Source organism: Vicia villosa, linkage group LG3, assembly GCF_029867415.1.
Source record: "Vicia villosa cultivar HV-30 ecotype Madison, WI linkage group LG3, Vvil1.0, whole genome shotgun sequence".
In the NCBI taxonomy this organism is placed as follows: domain Eukaryota; kingdom Viridiplantae; phylum Streptophyta; class Magnoliopsida; order Fabales; family Fabaceae; genus Vicia; species Vicia villosa.
The window spans coordinates 90,456,726-90,479,412 of record NC_081182.1 but is presented as its reverse complement, the minus strand read 5'-3'; the positions used below and the strand labels follow the sequence as shown (position 1 = coordinate 90,479,412).

The following is a 22,687-nucleotide window of genomic DNA, read 5'->3' as shown; positions in this document are numbered from 1 at the left end:
CAAGAGCAGATGATTTGTTTAAACTGTTTGGGTGTGTAGGAGATGTTGTGGAGGTCGTTATTCCGCCTAAAAGAAATAACTTTGGCAAACGTTTTGGGTTTGCAAGGTTTACAGGGGTTGTGGAGGAAAGATTGTTAGCTGTAAAGTTAGACAATATCTTGATCGATGGTAAAAAGATATATGCAAATCAACCTAGATTTGGTAGAGGAGAGGCTATTAGAGGAGTGGAGGGCAAGAAGTGTTTCTCTGGTTCTCTCTTGAAGAAGGGAGGGAGACCATATGTCTCTCCGTTTGGGGGACGGTCGAACTTTGTTAGGGGAGGCAAATCATATGCTGTTGTGACTTCAAATGGAGGGAAGTTGGAAGTAGGTCACAATACCGAGTCAGGAAAGCTTTCATCTGGGTTCGCTTTCTCATCCAACGAAGAGTGTAGGTCGAGGTGGAAGAAGGCATTTGTAGCGGAAGTCATCTTTCCCGAAGAAACGTTTAATATTCAGACGCACCTGGAAGTTGAGGGATTCTTTTTAGTCAAAGTGATTCCGTTGGGGGCAAAACTATGCGTGCTAGAGGAGAGGGAAGAAGGTGTGATTCAGGAGTTGATCAGTGAAGGGTCTACATGGTGGAAGCAATGGTATCGATCGATAAAACCTTGGAAGGAATCAGATTTAGATGATGAAAGGATGTTGTGGATTAGAGTCCTTGGTGTTCCGTGTCATGCCTGGTGCACTGATTTCTTTGAAACACTTGCAAACAAAATGGGTGCTTTCGTGTGTGTAGATGATAACACTGCTTCAGGAGGAAATATGGACATGGCTAGGGTGTTGTTAAGAGTTCCGTTTAGTTTCAACCTTGAAGAGAAGATGAAGGTCTCCATAGATGATGTGGAGTATGATTTGATTCTTAGAGAGGATACCTATGGTCCGATCCGTAACGTCAAAAAGGGTGTGATTCCTTCGAGCCGTTCTGAGTCGTCATTGTCTGATAGTGCTAGTGTCTTTTCTGGGTTCGCTGATTCTGAAGGTCGCGACGGGGGTGATAACAACACGGCGGAGTTTTTTGAAGAAGATGAGGCGCAGCTGGGTAAGAAAGGTGGAGATGTTTCCGAGGTGGGTGATGCGCCTATCGAGGATCATAATTCGCTTTTAGGGTATTTTGCAGAGAAGGATAAAATTTTGGTTAATGAGGAGCTTAATTTAAAGGACAAGGACCACTCTAGTTTTGATGAGGCACTGAAGAATGCTTGGGAGAAGAAAAGCCATAATGAATTATCTAAAAGTTGTTCTGACCCTATTTCTCTATACTCTAATTCTGTACCTTTTGTACGGGAAACCGGGCCTGAACATCAGGGGATTGCAGGGGACTCTCTCTCCTCATTTAATGCGGAATTTAATGTGGTATCAAAAAAGGGTTTTTTGGTGGAAAAAAGTATTAAAGTCAAAATGCTGAATGATGTGTGTGGCCCAGTTAATTGTTCGGTCACTAGGTCCAAGCACAAAGCTAGTAGTAAGAAAAAGGGGGTCCCAATTAATTTATTGAGTACATCTAAGGGCCCACCGAATGGAATTTCTTTCTTGCAGCCTCAGGAAATCGTTTCGCTGGGTTCAGGTTTGCCGTTTTGTCCTCAGTTGATTTATGTTGCACCGGCGGATTCGGATATATGCAGATGTAACAATAGAATAATGGAGAATTTTGATTTACATGGGGAGAGAAAACTTAATAATCTTATTGTTGGTTTGGGGGTTGTAGGGGGAGACCTAAGGAGGGAGGATAACGTTGATTTGGAGGACTTGCAGTGAATGGTTAGTGGTTCTGGGGAGAATTCAGAGGGAAGGAAGGAGTCACAAAATTTGTCTCAATGATCATAGGAACTTATAATATCAGAGGGGGAGGCAGTATGTTAAAGAGAAGAAGGATTGGTAGTTTAATTAGAAAAGAGAATCCGGAAATAATGTTAATTCAAGAAACAAAATTAAAGGAGGTCTCGGAATCTTTTGTTCATTGCATGTGGGGTAATAAGGAGTTTGACTTTTCTTACAAGGGAGCCGAAGGATTATCGGGAGGTATGTTGACGATTTGGAATAGCAAGACGGTTACAGCCCTTTTCTTATTCCGTGGCAAAGGTTTCATTGGTCACAAATTTTCATGGAAAGGAGGTAATTATTACATTGTTAATATTTATTCTTCTTGTTCTTTATGTGATAATAGGGAGTTGTGGTCGGGTTTATTGTCTTTGAAACACTCTTTCTTAGATGGTGAGTGGATTATTGGTGGAGATTTTAATGCGGTGAAAAGTAGGAGTGAGCGGGTGGGTAGATTCGGTAGGAGTAGTGTTGAATGGAGGGAGTTTTCTAATTTCATTGAAGAGAGTGGTTTGGTGGACGTGTCTTGTAAAGGGAAGAGGTTTAGTTGGTTTTGTGGAGATGGTAAATCTAAGAGTAGACTTGATAGATTTCTTGTGGAGGATTCTTTGGTGTCGTCTTGGGGAGTGGTGGGGCAAATGATTGGCCTTAGGGATATATCGGATCATTGCCCGGTTTGGTTGATGTCGGATAAGGAGGATTGGGGGCCGAAACCGTTTAGATTTAATAACGAATGGTTTGCGGATGATAATTTCATTACTTTTGTTGAAAAGGAGTGGAGGGGTTTGGAGGTGGCGGGAAGAGGGGATTTTGTCCTTAAAGAGAAGTTTTGTCCTTAAGTGCATTTAACGGAGAACATTCTACAAAGGAAGAACTGACGATATATTGTAACAGAGATACACTTATTGTAAAGAATCTAATTATGAATCTAACGCAGAATTAGATCCCACTGGGCGTGCTGATTTGTTTACCGTAAAATTTAGTAAATAAGCGCCAGTCCTCCAAAATGGTTACTTACAGGATCGACTTATTGATCCTACGACGTATGTGCTGAGATATTCTGACTTTGTTTGAGTGTTTGGCGTGAGGTGAATTCTCTTATGATTTCTACAATGTTAAAATGTAAAGATTTATAGTGAATGAAGGACTTCAACTTGGTCGAAATCTTTGAAAATAGTATGGCGAAAAATTAAACATAAAAAGTCCAGAAAAGAAGTTAAAATAAAACAAATTTGTTTAAATTATTAATAACACGGTGTTCAGGATCATACATTTTGCTTAACTGAATCTTTTCTCCCTTATCGCTTAGATACTTTGAGTTTGTGAGTTTCTGCAATAATTTTGACACACTAAATCTTAATATTAGAACTCCTCTTTATACTAATACCCGATGAACTGTTTTCAACTGATTTCATCCTGTAAGTTGACACCTTTTTGCCGCATGCAATTCGCCCTTGAATTCGTGACCCCGTATACATTTGAATCATTCTAATAAAACAGTTAAGTTGCTTCGCTCTGTGCCTAATCATTTGTTGTTGAAAATGTATGACATCCTTTCCGTAGAAAATTTTACTGTAGTGATTATTGGTTGAAGCCCATGGACAAACACTCCAGGAAAACACTAAGTCCACGTTCATGTCCCATGCTTTCCATTTCGACACTTCTTATAATTTGTGTGTCAAATATATTATTTGTCAATAAAAAAACAACGTTTGTGTTTATGCATATTCTGAAAAGTAGAAAGAGTAGCTATTCTGTGTATATATATTTTTTATCTTTTATTTACATTTTTTTCAATAAGACAATTAACTTTTATATTTTTATAATTAACGTGGAATGGTCCAAGGGTCAAGTTGTCTATGACAAGTCTTTAGGCTTCAAACATTTTGGCAAAAATAATCTTGACAAGATTCAATTTACTTAAAATATATAATATTGTTCTTAAGTAAAATATTCAATTTACTTAATGCCAGAACGTGGGAATGTAAGTTCTGAGAAGACATCTTTGAAAATGACAAGACGTTTTGAAAGTGGAGTCATAAATGATTATGACGTTAGTCAGTTGTCTTGGAACTCCAAGAAGTGAGTAAAACGAAATCTCATCATGACAAGAAACGCCTATTTCTCTTGTTTTCGAAACAGGCATTTATTGGGGGCAATTTGTTGGCTGAAGATTTCGTTTAAAAAGAATATTCTTTGAAGAGTTAGAATTCGAAGGAAGATGGTTACTGATGACCATTTCTGAGATTAAAAATGGCTACTGATGGCCATGTTTCGAGAATGATTGTTTGAAATGGAACGAAGATAGTTAGAATTGGAGCTAATTCGAAGAGGGTTATCTTTGAGACTTAAATGTTTTACGAAATACGTAAGGTACTGAGGCTTAACGTGTTTTCGTGGCATTCTCGGTTCGGATCACGTTGCCACGCGTCGAAAGAAGATTCAGGCGAGATGATTTGAATTTCGAAGTAGTCTGTGTAACCGCACAAGGACAGATGGCGTCCCAGGGATTTTTGTGACCAACGTGGCATCAGATTAGTGTAGGATCGTTAGGGTCGAAATTAGTATAAATAAGGGTCTTAATGTTAGGATTCCGTATGTTCATTTTGTACAAATCACTCACAAATCACTCAAGTATCAAGTGTTTAGAGAACGAGTTCGCTGAGAAATGTACGTATGACACCAACACCATTTTAAATACATTTGTATCTTTATTTATTCAAGTATCTTTTCAATTCCTTTTATTTTCTTTGTTTAACTTTCATTTCGAAGCACTTTACATTTCTGCATTTTACATTCTTGCACGTTATATTTCTGCACTTTACATTCCTGCAATTTACATGCTTTTGTTTACGTTTCTTTTGTCCAAAGTCATATTAACATATGTAACAAGTGTTGTTTTTAAGTGAATATTCATTCGATCACATCACAAACAAGTTTTCTTGAAGTCAGAACAAACAAACATGAATCAAATCATATCGAGAGGCAATTGTTTGACTATGTCCTAGGATCAATCTAGTCGATCCTGCGAGTAACCAAAGTATATTTTATAGTTTGGAGGACTAGCGGTTGTTTACCGGAAATCACCGTAAACAAATTGGGACGCCCAGTGGGACAGTGTCAAATAGATTGTTATTAATTGATTGTTTTGTTTTATCTAGAAAATATCAAGACCTTGTATGAACCTTAGGAACGGTAAATTAACCAACAGTGCACAACTGATTCCTAAACGAAGGTACAACAAGAAAATGGTCAATGCGGCCAGTGGAGGGGGAGATCAAGATCCCCCACAGGAGTCAGGAACAGTAGCGGAAAATTCCACGCACGTTTCGACTTCTACTCAAGAGGCGCAGGATATACCGGTTTCGACAGGGTCTGGACCCATAAGTAGTTCCCAGGCTATACCCGAGAATACTTCAGGGACAACAGGGACTGTTCCAGTCCCGAGTTCGACTACCGTTCCTCCACTCACAGGCGTAAACGAGATACCACTTTTCTCGACAAACGCCGCAAGTCAATTATTTACCCCAGGACCATCAACCGCTTTCGAAGGTTGGAGACCCAACAACCCATATGGAATGCCATATTCATACATGGCAGGATTACGAGGAACAGGTCCTACATACACTACAACTAACCCAACAGCGTTTTCGCCTAATGTCGGCTCGATAGGTCAAAGCGCACAAAACACTGGTTTCTCTGCCCAAATACCTCCTTTAACCACAAGTAGTCAAGCGGCATTTCGACAGGAAATGGATGCAAGTAACCATGATATGTTAGGGGTCCTTGGTAAAGAGTTGGGGTCGATTTTTAATCCATTAGTAACAAACATTGCCAGGACTAACCAAGACAATGTGGAAACATATAAAAAAATATCGACACAAATAGGAAGAATGGCGGATTTTGTAGGAGTCCCACAAAATAGGCGAAGAAACAACCAATTAACCTATCAAGAGGGGGACCGAATTCTAGAACAAGTTCGAACCGCAGTACCGCCACCTAGGCCAACACCAGTCGAACGAAACCAAGTGGTAGATTTAGAAACTCAAAATCAACCCACCAACGCTGGTCGACAAGCAGTTCCCCAACAACAGCCTAGAGTAGTTGTAGTGGGAAGAGACGAACATTCTGACGAAGTTGTGCATAGGGTTAGGAGAGATAATTTGGCAACTGAAAACAATCTTACTGCCATGATAGAAAGAATAATGGCTAATAATGGCCTTAATACTGGACTTCGACGTCCAAACTATACACCCCCCATACCCGAATACATTATGCCAACAGACTTACCAAGAGGTACCAAGGTACCCAAATTTACGAAGTTTTCAGGGGACACTAGTGAATCAACGGTGGAACACATAGCCAGATATTTGACGGAAGCAGGAGATCTAGCGGGGACGAGGATTTAAGAATTAAATACGTCCCCACTTCGCTAACAAAAAATGCTTTTGTTTGGATCACCACATTACCCCCAAATTCCATAGACGCATGGGCACACTTGGAGAGATTATTCCATGAACAATTCTATATGGGTCAAACCAAGATAAGTCTGAAAGAACTCGCTAGCATCAAGAGGAAGTTCACGGAGCCTGTAGATGATTACCTAAATAGGTTCCGCTTGTTGAAATCAAGATGCTTCACAGTTGTCCTAGAACATGAATTAGTCGAGATGGCTGCAGGCGGTCTAGATTATTCAATCAGAAAGAAACTAGATACCCAATACCTAAGGGATATGGCCCAATTCGCAGACAGGGTTCGACAAGTCGAACGACTAAAAGCAGAAAAGGCCAGAGCGAATAAAAGTTACAATAAGGAGAGGGTAGCATATATCTAAGATGAAGACGTTGGAGGAGAATCTTTCGAAGATTCATACAGCGTGGAAGAGGTCGAATAGATCTAACTGAATTAAAAGAAGCACCGCCTTATTCTTGCAAACTGCTCACCCCTGCCAATGGAAAAAATCCAGTAGAGAATGATAAAAGCGATAGATTTCCTAAGAAAACTTATACATTTGATGTCACTAAGTGTGACGAAATATTTGATTTATTAGTAAAAGATGGCCAGATGATAGTGCCTTCTAATTCCAAAGTTCCTCCGTTAGAACAACGGAAGAAACGAGGCTTTTGCAAATATCATGGTTTTTTAGGCCATAAAACCTCACAATGTTTTCTTTTCAGGGATCTAATTTAGAATGCTATCAAGGATGGACGTCTGAAATTCGCTGACAAAACCAAGAGTCATATGAAGATTGACACAGACCCTTTGAATGTTGCTGCCACTAACCTGTGTGAACCACTTGACGTCAACATTGTGGAAGTGTCTGAAGTAGATGTTGCTGAATCGGAGATAACCATTTGGAGGGAAGATAGTATAGTAGAGAACATTGAAGGGGATCAGAGTTATTACATGGCTAAAGTTAATCAAGTCAATAAAACCGGCTTCGGCAGGAATTTGGCAAACATAGGACCTTGCCATGCTGCAGAAGATATATACACCCCAAATAAGAATGCTTTATACTATTTGTCTTTACACCCAAATGGATTCCAATGGAATAGAGAAATAATGGACGGTCCAGAAGATACCGCACCAATAGAGCATTTTCCAGCAATACGGCCAACAGGCTGGGACAACGACGTTGATGATGTCTGAATCATCCTTCTTCGAAAAGATTTCGGCTTACATAGCCGAGAACAAAAGAAAAACGGCTCTCGAAGCCGAATTATCAAACATGATTGTTGATGCAATTCCAAGAAAGGAAGAAACGAAGGATTCTGGGACATATTCGATCCCTCAATTCCTTGAAGACACAGTTCAAGCCAAAAAGATCTCAGGTGAAAAGTTGAGTCAAAGGCTGGATGCAATCTACGACGAAGAACCCTTGGGATTCGAGAAAGACCCAATGGGGTCAAATATAAAAATGTTAGCCCAAGATCCACTCGAAGAAGTAAATCTTGGAGACGGAGATCAGAAGAGGGTAACATATGTCAGTGCAAAATTAGAGCCAGCGTTGAAATCAAGAGGGTAACATATGCCTAGTTTAGGGCGAGATTTGGTCGAATTAAAGCTACCCATTAAAGAAGGAAAAAAGCCCATCAAGCAGACTCCTAGGAGGTTTGCACCAGAAATTCATTCGAAGATCAAAGCAGAGGTTGAGAGACTTCTACAATGCAAGTTCATCAGAACCAAAAGGTATGTTGAATGGATTGCTAATTTTGTGCCGGTTATTAAAAAGAACGGTTCATTAAGAGTATGCATAGATTTTCGTGATTTGAATGCAGCAACGCCTAAAGATGAATATCCCATGCCTATGGCAGAAATGCTAATAGATTCAGCTGCAGGCTTCGAATATCTAAGTATGTTGGATGGATATTCTGGGTATAACCAGATCTTCATTGGAGAAGAAGATGTATCCAAAACAGCTTTTCGTTGCCCAGGGGCAATAGGCACCTACGAGTGGGTTGTAATGCCTTTTGGTCTAAAAAATGTTGGGGCAACTTATCAAAGAGCAATGAATTCTATATTCCATGATTTTATAGAAACTTTCATGCAAGTATACATAGCTGACATTGTTGTGAAATCTATTTCAGATTACAGTCATCTTGACCATCTGAGCCAATCATTCGAAAGAATGAGAAAACATGGCTTAAAGATGAATCCCCTTAAATGTGCTTTCTTTGTGCAGGCTGGAGATTTCCTGGGCTTCGTAGTCCATAAAAAGGGAATAGAAATTAATCAAAATAAAACAAAGGCTATTATGGAAACAAAGCCTCCACCCATGAAGAAAGAACTACAGTCATTGCTAGGAAAGATAAACTGCTTGAGAAGATTTATCTCAAACTTGAGTGGACGCACGCAAGCTTTTTCCCCCTTACTTCGACTCAAGCAAGGAAAGTTCGAATGGCGTGCTGAACATCATGAAGCTTTTGAAAAAATCAAGCAATACTTGATGCATCCACCAATATTGTCGAAGAAGCACATGCGCTTGTATATTTCAGCTTCAGATAATACAATAGGCAGCATGTTAGCACAAGAAGATGACAATGGTGTCGAAAGAGCTATTTATTATTTAAGTAGAGTACTCAATGATGCAGAGACTAGATATAGCGCAATAGAAAAACTCTGCCTTTGTGTATATTTCTCTTGTATCAAACTCAAGTATTATATAAAGCCAGTTTATGTTTCGTCTCATTGTGATGTTATTAAGCATATGCTATCAAAACCAATATTGCATAGTCGAATTGGCAAATGGGCTTTAGCCCTTACTGAGTACTCTTTGATATTTCAACCTCTTAAAGCAATGAAAGGTCAGATCGTGTCAGATTTCCTTATTGACCATGCAGTGGTTGAGAACCCTCAACAATATGTAGACTTGAAGCCTTGGAAGTTATACTTCGATGGTTCGACTCATAATGAAGGAACCGGCGTTGGAATACTGATAATTTCTCCTGATGGAATTCCAACAAAGCTCAAGTACAAGATTGAAGGTCCCTTATGCTCTAACAAAGAAGCTGAATACGAAGCACTGATCGCTGGACTTGAAGCTTTGTTAGAATTGGGGGCAACCAGAGTCGAAATTAAAGGAGACTCCGAACTAGTGATTAAGCAACTGACGAAGGAATACAAATGTATCAAAGAGAATTTGATCATGTATTTTGTCATAGCAAACAGGCTGCTTAAAAAATTCGAGTATGTGGATTTAAGTCACGTTTCAAGATTGAATAATCAAGAAGCAAATGATTTGGCATAGTTAGCCTCAGGATACAGAGTATCAAAAGAAAAACTAGAAGAGCTGATCGAAGTAAGAGGTAAAGCAATGGCCACCAAGCTCTCCCCAAGTGATCTGGAGAATTCACAATTAGGTTTCGCTAACAAAGAGGATTTTGAAGTTTTAAATATAGACTCTTTAGCAGACACAGATTGGAGGAGTCCAATTGTGAACTATTTAAAAGATCCTTCGACAGACACGAATAGAAAGGTAAAGTATCGAGCCTTATCAAACTTCTTGATGTGAAATGAATTGTTTAAGAAGACTCCTGAAGGAGTTTTGCTAAAATTTTTGGGTGAAGCGGAAGCGTATTTGGCCCTCTCAAATGTACATAGTGGAGCATGTGGTGCACACCAAGCGGGGCACAAAATGAAATGGCTTTTGTTTCGGTACAGAATGTATTGGCCCTCTATGTTAAAAGATTGCATAGAATTTGCTAAAGGATGTCAAGAGTGTCAAGAACATGCAGATATTCAACATGCTCCTACAAATGAATTAAGTTCAATAATAAAACCATAGCCTTTCAGAGGTTGGGCATTAGATTTAATTGGGGAAATCCACCCCAAGTCTTCTAAAGGTCAAAGATATATTCTAGTAGGGATAGACTACTTCACAAAATGGGTCGAAGCAATACCACTTGCAAATGTAGATCAAGAGGCAATGATTGAGTTTATCCAAAGACACATTATATACAGATTCGGAATCCCAGAAAGTATAACCACAGATCAAGGATCATGTTTACTGGGCGGAAGATGCAAGATTTCGCCAAAGAAATGGGGTTCAAGTTGTTTACTTCTACACCTTACTACCCTCAGGCAAATGGACAAGTTGAAGCAGCAAATAAGATAATAATTGGTCTCATAAAGAAACACGTAGGGAAAAAACCCAAGAGTTGGCATAAAACTTTGGACCAAGCACTCTGGGCCTGTCGAACGTCGCCAAAAGAAGCTACAAACACCACACCTTTCCAATTGACGTTCGGACACGATGCAGTGCTTCCAGTTGATATATACTTGCAATCAGTCCGAATCCAAAGACAGGCATAAATTCCTCCAAACATATATTGGGAATTGATGATGAACGAATTGGTAGATTTAGACGAAGACAGACTTCGAGCGCTGGAGATGATAAAAAGACAAAAAGAAAGGGTGTCCAGAGCATACAATAAAAAGGTGAAAGGTAAAACATTTATTAATAATGACTTAGTTTGGAAAGTTATTTTACCTATAGATCGAAAGAATCAGGCACTAGGTAAATGGTCCCCAGACTGGGAAGGACCCTTTCGAATCTTAAAAGTATTCTCGAGTAACGCTTACGAGATAGAAGAATTGTCAGAAGATCGTAGGATCTTAAGAGTAAATGGGAAGTATCTGAAAAGATACAAACCAAGCATGCACGAAGTAAAAATTGCAAAAACGTAGATATTCAGAGTATACTACGTAGGCCAAAATGGTTGAACAAACACCAAAATGGCTTCGTGTTCAAGAAAGATATTTGGCAAATAAAGTAAAAAGACAAGGCAATGCCAAAATATTTTTCATTAAGAATAGGAGAGTACATTCATTTTGGGGATTGTGTTTCCACCAACTACAGAATTAAAAGCATACTAGAGGCTAACAAAAGGAGCATTCAAAATTAGAAACAATAAAACTAAGACCTATATCGCCCCCATCAAAAAGCTTCAGACAACGCACCCTCTAGTTAATCCTCTGTTCTAGACCCTCCAAGGATAGCAGGGGAAAGCTTTCTGCTTCGAACATGTCTAGAGATCCCGACCTTCGCATTCTTCTCACTATCCCCTTTTTGAGAAACATGTAGGATAACAATCTTCCATAAGGAAGACATGTTACTACACCTTGACGAGAGGCAACCATAGAAACAGCTTCGACAAGCTGTTTGAAGATCAGTAGTGGAAAGTTGATTTTCTTTCCTTAGAGGGCACAAAGTATGAACTCCAGATCCTCCATCATGATGCTGTCTAGATCATGGTTTCGTGGACGAAAGTTGCCCACTAAAAGCTGGTGCCAAATCCTAATGACTTTAGCACTAAAGGGATCATTGTCCATGAGGGCCCTCAACGTAACATAGGTAGTCATGTTAATGGTGTTGTCATCAAACGCTTCTCCAAGATTGTTACATCTCAGCAGGTCAGAGATGGTTGAGGGAGTAATGGTAATGTGAGCCCTTCGAACCTCCGACATAATGGTGGTTCTCCCTTCTAGATCTATGCGCAGGGACGCAAACATTCAGAAATCTGCTAACATGTTAGGATAAACAGACCCCTCCAGGATTTCGTGATAAAACTAGAGTTGTTGGTTGGCAAAGAGTGCGCTGATACTGATGTGGTTCTCATCAAACTCTTCCTCAGAAAGTTTGAATTCCTTTTTGATGCAGGATCAATGGTAGCATAAGTCAAGGGTTGCGCCATTTGAAAAAGAGAATGCAAAAGATTTTGTCAAATTCTGTATTTGAAAGAATGTAAGGAGAAGAGAGCAAACTTTGACAAGAGTTTGGGGAAAGTATGAAGAAAGGAGTAGAATGCTAACGCTTTATATAGAATACGTTGGCCATAAAAGAGCGGTTCATTTTTTAGTGTTGAATGGACTGCGTTTGGTATCCCCAAGAGAAGTTATGGCCTCCGTCGTTTCCCACCTTGGAAGTTGAAGTGTAATCATGTTGAAAACTGATACACGCACGTCTCAAATAGACGTTTTGAAAAAGGTGATGTCATCATTTAATGATGATTACGGCTAAGGGAAGTGGAAACGTCAAGTCTAAGCTTGAGAGGCTGCGAAGAGTAATCATGTCACGTGGGTACTTTATTAAAATCATTATGATAATAAAAATAATTTTGGCAATTTTTAGGAATTGCTAAAACGCTACTCATGACAACTGCAGAATTAGATGTATAGAAGATTGAAAGACAAAATTGCATATATATTCCTGAGAAAGTCTGATTAAAAAATAAACTAAGTACGGAACACAAAAGGGCAATACAAGGTTCAAAGTAACTAATTAAAGTCCCTAGGAAGATTATCTTTCATCTTCGAATATTGAGTTTCCCATAAAGACATACGACGTTCGATTAATGCCTGTTGTCTTTTCAATTCTTTGATTTTTGGCACTAGCATTTGTGCCGTTTCGAAGTGTCGAATCCCTGACTGCGCCACTTCAGTCAATTCTTGCTGATTGGTTTGTTGGATTGCTGCCTGACGAGACTGGGCATTCTTTATCTTCTCTTCGAGGAGTACAATTTCTTGTTTCTTGGATTTGATATTTGCTTCGCAAGCTTCATAATCCTTCTGGTTCTTCGAATGTTCAAGCTTAAGGGCGTCAACCTTTTCTGTTGCATCATTAGCAGCTTTCCATGAGGAACTATGAGAAGTTACCTTTGCTGTGAGTTGCTCGTCAACATTTCGTTTTCGAAGAATATTAGATTGAAGTTGATCAATCAGAGAACCCAGTAAAACAATCACTTCCGAAACCTCCTCTGAGACCAGAAGTAAATCCACTTTCTTTAAAAGATTGTTTAAGCTATGGAATTTGGTGGAATCCTTGCTCAGAACTTCAACGAGGTTGGTTTCAAAGAAATTTTTCCTTATTTGACGAAGGAGATTAGGAATATCATCCTTGTCACCAGACTTTGCCTAGACATTAGGAGAAGTTTCAAGCCCAATGGGCGAAACGTTATCAATACTCATCATGGTCTTGAGGAAACTTACGGGATCAGTTTCTTGAGTTGCTCCAGTTCTGAAGGAGTAAGCATTGCGGGGACCTACTTCGAAGTAGTCACAGGAGTAACTATAGTCCCGAAGGTCGAAGTTTCATGAGGACCGGGCGTAGGCAAGTTGGAAGTTTCCTCCGCAGCATCTTGTTCAGATATAGTATCGTCGCTGCCAGTTGGTTGTCCAGCTGCATTATCACTATCTGAACATTGGGGATTTTCCCCCATGTTGTCATCTTGATGAATAGGTGGAGAGTCACCATTTGCATGGCTTTCTTCAGCAACCACAGTTGGAATGATGGTTGCAAGGGGCTGAGCGTCTTCGACAACCGGAGAAAGCGCAAGAGATTTTTGTCGAGAAACACCTGTGTTGAACAATTAGAATTAATCAAAATGGAAAGGTTGCAAGAAGTTCATTTGTCATTAGAAAAGGCGTACGCTTACCTTGAAGATTGTCAAGATCAATGTTGAGGCTGAATGTCTTGAGGTCAGAAGTAGCCGTACCCACATCATCCTGCATTTATAAGGTAAGATGTTGAACCTAATCATTAAAATTAAAATTTATAAAGATGATTATGTTATGAAATCCAAATACCTTGGTTGGAACGTTGTCTGGACTTGAGTTGTGGCTCTCTACAATGGGGATAGTACTAGCAGCTTTTAAGGGTGATTCCTCAGAAGATACCTTGTCACTCGATGAAGTAAGCTTCAAAGTCCCAGATCCCTTTCATTTGGGTGAAGGGGTGGCAGCTTTCTGTCTTTTCTTCAGTGCTTGTCTAGTACGAGGAGGAGATTTATCTTCGTCATCTGAAGCAGCTGTTTGAGGAACTTTTCGCTTCGAAGATGCTGGAGGTTTCGAGCTCTGAAAATACATATTAAAACCAAGTGAGTAATATTCATAAAATAACACAAGTCAAAATGTAAAGTATGTATGTACCGTGGGTTTCTTGCCAGTGGTGAAAGAATCACTCCCACTTGTCTTGGTGCTCTACGAAGCTCCAGAACCCTTCTGTGCAAGGGCCTCCTTGATATTTCTCTTTCGAATAACGGCTGTGAACAAAATCTAAATTAGTATTTCCGTGAAGAAGGAGAAGTTAGTCGAAGGATGGTCTAAACCCCAACCTTCAGGTATTGGAGTCAAGACGCGAACGTGCTCAAAGCCTATATGAAGATGTCCTTTGAAAGTATCCAAGGTATGCTTAGTCGGGACCACTCGTTCAACGTGTTTTATAGATTGTTCCTGAAGGATTTTTATGAGATTCCTGTCATACCCTAAATTTTGACCCCCCCTGAGATGACATATCTTCAGGATTTTTCATCAAGTCAAAGCAAGTACCCAGAACAGCCTGACATTCAATCGAGGGTGTTCAAAGACAAGAAAACTCAGGCAAAGGATCAATCAATAGGAGGATTAGTCTCTAACACAATCATGAGACTCAAAAGCCTCATTATTACACCTATGATTGATTAAGACACCCAGTCATCTAAGTACAGGATTACTCAGATCAACAGACTAGGGTTTGGAGCCTATCAAGGACTAAAATCAGGGATCACCTTTGGGAAACCCTAAAAAGCCCCAGGAAACCATTCAAAGACATTAATCATCTTCAAATAACTCTTATGACAAGATCCACTGGACATTACACCTCAATTCAAAGTCTACACTCATCATTGTCCTCTGGTCGACAATTAGGGTTTTTGACCTAATTCACCAAGATAGTTGACTTTTAATCAGGGCATGGATCCAAAACTCAAGACATGATTCAAGAATCTCTACTACCTCAATATAATCCATTTACATCATTCATTTGAGGAAAAGATCTTGTTTCTACAAAAAAGCCCAAAAATTCACTTTGTCAGGAAAAGTCAACTGTGTGGGATCATCATTGACTTTTAAGGTTTTTGGTCAAAAAATGACTTTCAAAGATCAATATCATCAATATATGGATGTCAAAGTCATTTGACCAAAGAAATTCAAAGAAATTCATCAAGGAGCAAAAAGTCGGGAATTAGGGTTTTTGAGGGCATGGTGAGAACTCAAAATTTCACCTACACAACTCAAAAAACTTCCAACATGAAAGTTGTAGATCTTGCAAAATAAAACAACATCTTACAAAGGAACTTTTTTCAAAAGATCAATCATTTAAGAGTTTTGGAAATTTTGGAGTTTTAGGTCATAAACACTTAGAAATTTTTCTAAGTGTTTTAACCTAGTTTTCTTCCAACTTTGGCCTCATTTTTCACAAATTTGCCAAAGGATTCTGAAGAAACTCCAAACTAATGATTTGAAGTAGATGTTTAGGGCTTTCCAAATTGTGTTCAACCTTCTCCAAATTCATTTTGAGCTAAGAGTTATGCTTGTTCAAAGTTGGCCTCATGAAGTGAAATTATAGGTCATGCATCATTTTGGAACTTTGAAATTTTGTGCACATGACCTCAATTATGGATGCTACACGACCCATAACACATCTGAAAACATGCCATGCATTCATTTTCACCATGCCATAAGGATTGAAGAAGATTCTAAAAACAAGGACATGTGATTATGTAATGATTACATTTGTGAATTTATGGCAAATTGATGAATCACCCAAGGAATCTTCTCACCAACCAATTAGAGCTCACTTTGCATCTGAAATGTTCCCCAAGATCAGATAGAATCAATGGATAGGGAGCTGGCTCGAAAATGCAATGATCACACTTGGATATTCTTTGAATTTCTTCATGGCTAAGAAACCAAAACTCTCCCACTAAGCAAGCTCACTCTCTCAATCAGTACTGAACCAATTGCCTATAAATAGAGACCTCATTCTCATTCAGAAAACACACCAAAGCAACAGAATTCTTGCTTTCTCTTTTCTTTCTTCATACTTAGTTTTTTCAAAGGTCCTTTGGCAAGAAGACTCGGATTCTTCAAACCAAAGCTCTCTCTTTGAAAATAAGTATTCAAACACATTGAGGGAGGCATTTGGAGGTGATCCAAACCTCTGGAACACTGCTGGGCGTGGAGAATCATCATCTCCACCTCTCATTTGGAGCACTTGCAGTTGGAGGTCCATAGAACAATTCAGGAGGTTTCAAGCCAAGCCAATCATCCAGGCACACTCCTCAGGTCACAGTGAAGCTAACCAGATGGCTGCAGCTCATCTGTAACTCCAAATTCAACAACCTCCATGTTCACTTGAAGCTGAAATCGAGGGAGGTCCATAGAGCAATTCAGGAGGATTCAAGCTCCAATAAGCATTCAGTTAGCATCATTGAGTCTCAGGGAAGCTATTGAGATCATTCATTCAAGCCCAGGTGCTCTCTATCATCCTCACGACCTCCATTTTCAGAGGTAAGTTTCTGAACCTCACCTCTTTAATTTAAGCACTCTTTGTGATAAAACTCGATTCTATCTTGTTCAGCATCATCAGAGGATTGAAAACCCTCTATCATCATTCATTTATCTTTCAGTATAGTCATTTAATTTGATTTTTAAAATTTAGGGTTCTTCACGATTTCTGGTAAATTAGTTAGATGTAGTTAATATAAATAGATATTAGTTACATATTTAGATTCGTGAGGAAATTTGGAGTGAAATTCATCTTTACATCATCACGTTTGGTTGAGAAACGAGTAAGTTCAGAAATTCAAATTTGAAGAGCTTGAGGTTGAAGATGAAGATGGTGGGTGGCGCCATTTTTGAATTCTCAGGGGAGGGTTTAAAATATATTTAACTGAAAGTGTGTTTTAAACGAATACATCGTTTGCCCTAGTGGCCTCACATGCGCTCTTAGTCTCCTCATGCCTCAAGTCTGGGGTTCGAATCCCCCTCGCCCCAGACTTTTTATTCCTTTTATTTTTTTTCATGATTTACAGGTTTATCTGAAAATATAATGTGTTGGATGTGTATCACTATCACCATGTGCGCGCTGGCCCAGTGGTTTGGTTTTGGGTATGTGACCTAAAGGGCGTGAGTTCAAGCCTTGGTGGAGACATTCCTAATTTTTTATCACTTGTCACACCTATTTTCTTCACAACTTCACACAATTAATTCACCTATCAAATTAAATCATTTTCACTTCATTTTTCATACACCTATTATTTAATATATCTATTTTGTGAATAGTCAAAAAAATCATAAAAATATTATTTATTTCATGAATTTTAATTAGGTTTAAAGTAGTATGTTTTTAAGTGTTTTCTTAAATACTTTAAATATATATTGTCACTTTATTTTAACCTAATCACTTTGTAAATAATTTTATGATAAAACCCTAATTGTTTAGGTCTTAATTAGTTAAAAGTCTTTATTTTTTCCTTAATTAAGTTGACTTTTGTCAATTTTCAAAACTGTTTTCAATCTCCGAATAAATCAAATGATTAGGGTTTTCAAACAACAAAACCTTGCATCATTCCAAATCATTTTTCAAATTGCTTTTACACCAGTACTGTAAAGTACTGGGCCTCTAATAGAGTGTAAGTCCCAAAAACCTTCTCTTCTTAGCTTGTTTTCAAAACTGTATTTTCAAAATCTTCTTTCTGTTTTCAAAACATTCTTCTGGTATTTGAAGGGCATTATTCCCGGTGAAACTCTTCAGATACCTATGTGACCTTTGTCCATCTTCACTTCTTATGTTTTCAAAAAACCATTAACTGTTTATCATATATATATATTCAACTGTTATCAACAAAACAACAAAAATTACTGTTGAGGCTCTGTACATACTTCTTCAATGGCCTCCACTCCATCAAGGTTAGGCTTTACAAGCTTTCAATTTACAGTCTTTATTTAAATTACTGTCAAATATAAATTGTGCATATATTAGTTTAGAACTACGTTTGAGTATAAACCCTAGGACAGTTAAACTATATATATATATATATATTATAGGAATATGGCCTAGGATTGAGAATGTCTTCCCGGTGAAGGCTCTTTCCTAATTAGAGATCTGTAGTTCAAACCCCCAAGATGAATTATTCCCGGTGAAACATCTTGGTAAAAACCTTAGAATCCAAATAATAGGACACATCCACCCAAAGAGGAATTATTCCCGGTGAAACCTCTTACCCATTTGCTTAGAGCCAAAATAAGTTCAAAACTACATAGCTTTCTCTTGTGCTATAACAAGGACCCTCGATTAGCCTCCTCTTGGGCTTTGTACAAGGACCCACAGGCTTCTTAAAAGCATTTCCAGCTTCCTCTTGAGCTTGTATACAAGGACCCATCAGGTTTCTTATAAACATAGGAACAGGTCTTTAGTCACCTTTTAGCCTACCCTGGTGAGTTTCTTCCAATTTAAACCAGACTTTAAACAAGCTAAGTTTGTCTCAATTTTGCATTGAGTACACCTTTTGGAATGAGAGACATGGACAGTCTCTGTCACCCTTATCTTCATCAATCTTCCTTAGCAGAGTCTAGGATCTATGTTTATTTTCTCCTCAGCATGTGTCAGCCTTCATCTTGGGCTTTAAACAAGAAGTCTCCACTAGATAATCTTTCTGCCAGTCATTTCAACAAATTCCCTGGAAAGGGTTAGCTTCCACACATTCTTTCATTTTTCAATAAAACCCTGGAAAGGGTTAGCCTCCAAAGTCAATTATTAAATGTCAAAATAAATAAAGATTCATTTCTCTTAGGAGATAATTTCCCCAAAAGAGTCAAAACCCCTGGAAAGGGTCAGCCTCCAAAAAACATGATAAAGTCAGTCTTTTACCAAATAATTTCTCCAGCTGAGTCAAAATCCCTGGAAAGGGTTAGCTTCCAAAGAAAAACAGTCTTTTAATAAATAAAATCTCCTCAATAGAGTCAAAACCAACAAAAACAATTAGCCTCAACCTTGGGCTTCATACAAGGCACCCAAACAATAAAACTCCCTTGTCAAGAGTCAGCCTCAACCTTGGGCATTGTACAAGGCAGATAATAGAGTCTCCCCAGTGAGTTCTTCATCACTCAGTAGCCACAACCTTGGGCTTTGTACAAGGCAGATAAACCATATTTTCATGTGTCAAAGATTCCTAACACCTAGGATCTTTTCCCCATAGAGTCATCCATACTCAGTTTATTTAAGAGTCTGCCACAACCTTGGGCTTTGTACAAGGCAGAAAATAATGTTTTCCCTAGCTAGAGTTAGCCACAACCTCGGGCTTTATACAAGGCACACAAAATAGAGTCATTCATAGTCTCAAAAATTCCATTATCCTCAACAGTTAGCCACAACCTTGGGCTTTGTACAAGGCACATAAATAGAGTCTCCCTAAATAGAGTCAGCCTCAATTCTGGGCTTTGTACAAAACACCAAATAAAAATCCATCAAAATAAACACTCCCTAAATAGAGTCAGCCTCAATTCTGGGCTTTGTACAGAACACAAAAATACCCTGTAATTAATCCCCAGTGGAGTCATCTCCCAGAGTCAATAATATTAATTAATCAATCAAAAAGCCTCAAGCTTGGGCCTCATACAAGCCAGCTAAAGTCAAATCTTTTATACAGTAGATAGACATAGCTTATCTCTATAGAGAGATATTTTTACTACTCTACCACATTCAAACAAACATTTCAATTTCAATTTTAATCAAGTCTCCCATTTAGGATTTTGAAAGGCATGAGCTGGCAGTAAAACCCAGACATGTGGTAACTTTCCCTAATTTGGATGAGCATCTTTCTTTCATTTAAGAGGCATTTGACTGGTATACTTGCACATACACAAGTAAGGTCCCCCTCTTGAATGAAATGAATTCAGTTATTCTGTCACTCTTTTAAATGTTTGTGGTAGAATAGTACAAATACCTCTCTGTAGAGATGATTTCATGTCTCTTTACTGTAAACAGAGATTTAATTCAAGCTTCAACCTTGAGCTTCAAGCAAGGCACCAAAAACAATTAATTTCCCTAGTTAGTTCCCCGAACTACATTAAGCTCTGACTTCCACTAGGGATATGTAGGCATGAGGTTCACAAGGAATCTCAGCGAGCTAATAAAATACCAAAAATAGTCAGTTTGTCTGTCTGTCTGTCTTTCTTTAATCAATTCAATTCCTTCTCCTAACACAAAGGAGAAACTTTCCCAATCATTAGCAGCAAACACAATCACAATGACACAGAGAAGGTTCCTGTAGAGTACTACAGATATGTAGGGTGTTTAAACACTTCCCTATGTATAACCGACCCCCCGGACTCCAGAATTTCTAGTCTAGGTGAAATCCCCACACTTAGCAAACTCCTAGGGTTTAGTTGAGATCTTTTTTCCCCTTTCCTACTCGTAGGACAAATAAGAAAGTTCGTGTGATATCGTAGGAAGAACTGAAATAAAATTCATCCCACCACGGTCGCATTCTCCTTCCAAATTTCGCGTGAAGGGTTTAGCGTGCCGTCCTCCCAAGTGAAACGGGGAGGTAAAGAAAACGACCACCACAGAAAAATGGCGACTCTGCTGGGGATATAAGTGTTAAAAACCTTGGTTTTTCATCCAAACCAATGGTTGACCTGTTGCTGGTCCAGCCCCAATGAGGAATTAGGGATGCCAAATTCCCCCTCAAACAAGAGAGGTCCTGCCTAACCTCTGTGTCATATCATGTGTTTGTTGCATATATATTTGTTTATTTTGTTTATTCTGTATCGGGAAAGGGCTTGATTCCCCCTTGTGGTGAGAAATCCTATACCCGGATTTGAGTGCAACATAAGATAGGATGGAGGATGTCTTCCCGGTGAAGGCCCTCTAATCTTGGTTTCCAAGTCTACTCTTGGGATTTGCCTGGCTGGTTGTGATTAACTGCGCCATTGCATTCCGAGACTGATTTGTACCAGGAGGACCTAGAAACACATTAACCCCACTTAAAGCTTTTTTTTTAGGACGTAGAGCGGTGATTACGGAAGTAATTGTCACGCAGATACTACACTCAGAGAAAACTCTGTTATAGATACCAATCAACGTATCTTTAAGGTTGAGCAAAAACTCTGAGACCCCTAGAACCCGTTCTACAGGTACAAAAATCCTTATCCTTAGCTTACCATTGGGGCGGGGATTGCGTTTGGACTTCATGACCACCATACCCTTCAACGCCATGTTTGTTTAAAACTCTTGTGTGTGCATTCATGCATTCATGCATCATTCATTAATAAACAACCAAAAACAAAAAGAGTCTTTTTCGAGTCGTTTTTCAAGGAAACTAAATAACGAACGTTTTGAACTTCATAGAAAGAGAGAAACGGAGAAAGGACTTAAGGATCTATATTATGGATTACGGAAGAAAGAGAGCTAGGAAATACACCTTCAAGATTCCCCAGGTCGAGGAACTGGGAAAGCTCGGAAAACTGGTGGTCAACCCCCAGGCTTTCAAGGAGAAGTATGGAAAACTTCTGCCTTTGCTCAATACCAACATTGTGGATGGGATCCTTCCCACCTTGATACAGTTTTACGATCCAACGTATCACTGCTTCACCTTTCTAGATTATCAGCTCATGCCTACGTTAGAGGAGTACTCTCGTCTGATTGGAATACCCGTGTACGCGCAAGATCCGTACTCCGGTTTGGAAAAGAATCCTGACGACATTATCATTGCTACAACTACTCCTTTGAACGTAGTCGACATCAGAACTCATATGGTAAGTAGAGGAGGAATTCAAGGATTGCCCTCCAAATTCCTGTTTGATCAAGCTCGGTACTTCGTCAGCATCCAAGATATGAGCGCTTTTGAGGAAATCTTGGCTTTGCTTATCTACGGATTGTTTTTGTTCCCTAACATTAACGATTTCGTTGACATCAATGCAATTAAGATCTTCTTAATTGGAAATCCAGTTCCAACCTTGCTTGCGGATGCTTATCACTCTGTGCATTCAAGAAACCTGTAGCAAGGAGGATTAATCACATGCTGCGTACCGTTGTTATGCGAATGGTTCGTTTCGCACCTGCCAAAGTCTAGCACTTTCTGGAACATGAGGGATGGCCTTTACTGGTCACAGAAAATCATATCTCTCACTCATACGGACATTGATTGGTGTAGTCCTGACAACGACGAAACCAAGATCATCTTCAGTTGCGGAAGTTTCCCCAACGTACCCCTTATTGGAACTAAGGGAGGGATCAGTTACAATCCAGCTTTATCCCGTCGTCAACATGGCTATCCTATGAAAAATATTCCAAGTAACATCCAATTGGAGGGTCTGTTCTTCAAGAACATCGACGATCATGGCAACATGCTGAAGAAGGAAATTGTCCAAGCCTGGCGTCTTGTACACAGCAAAGGGAGAAGATTGTTAGGAAAACATCTTTGCATCTCCCTGGATCCTTACCTTCAATGGGTACGCGTCAGAGCATTCAAGCTCAGGATGCCATATCAACATCAAGAACCCATTCC

General features: G+C 39.2%; 1 protein-coding gene across 1 annotated transcript; it reads left to right on the top strand.

Moving 5' to 3' along the window:
* Window positions 1–1,948: 1,948 nt before the first annotated feature.
* LOC131658528 (uncharacterized) lies at window positions 1,949–2,698 on the top strand. The gene has a single exon (XM_058927814.1). It carries the CDS (start codon window positions 1,949–1,951, stop codon window positions 2,696–2,698), a length of 750 nt encoding a protein of 249 aa, XP_058783797.1.
* The last annotated feature ends 19,989 nt before the right edge of the window (window positions 2,699–22,687 follow it).

Excerpts from the sequence above, each read along its gene's own strand:
- LOC131658528 (XM_058927814.1), top strand. The coding sequence starts at position 1,949 with ATGTTAATTCAAGAAACAAAATTAAAGGAGGTCTCGGAATCTTTTGTT.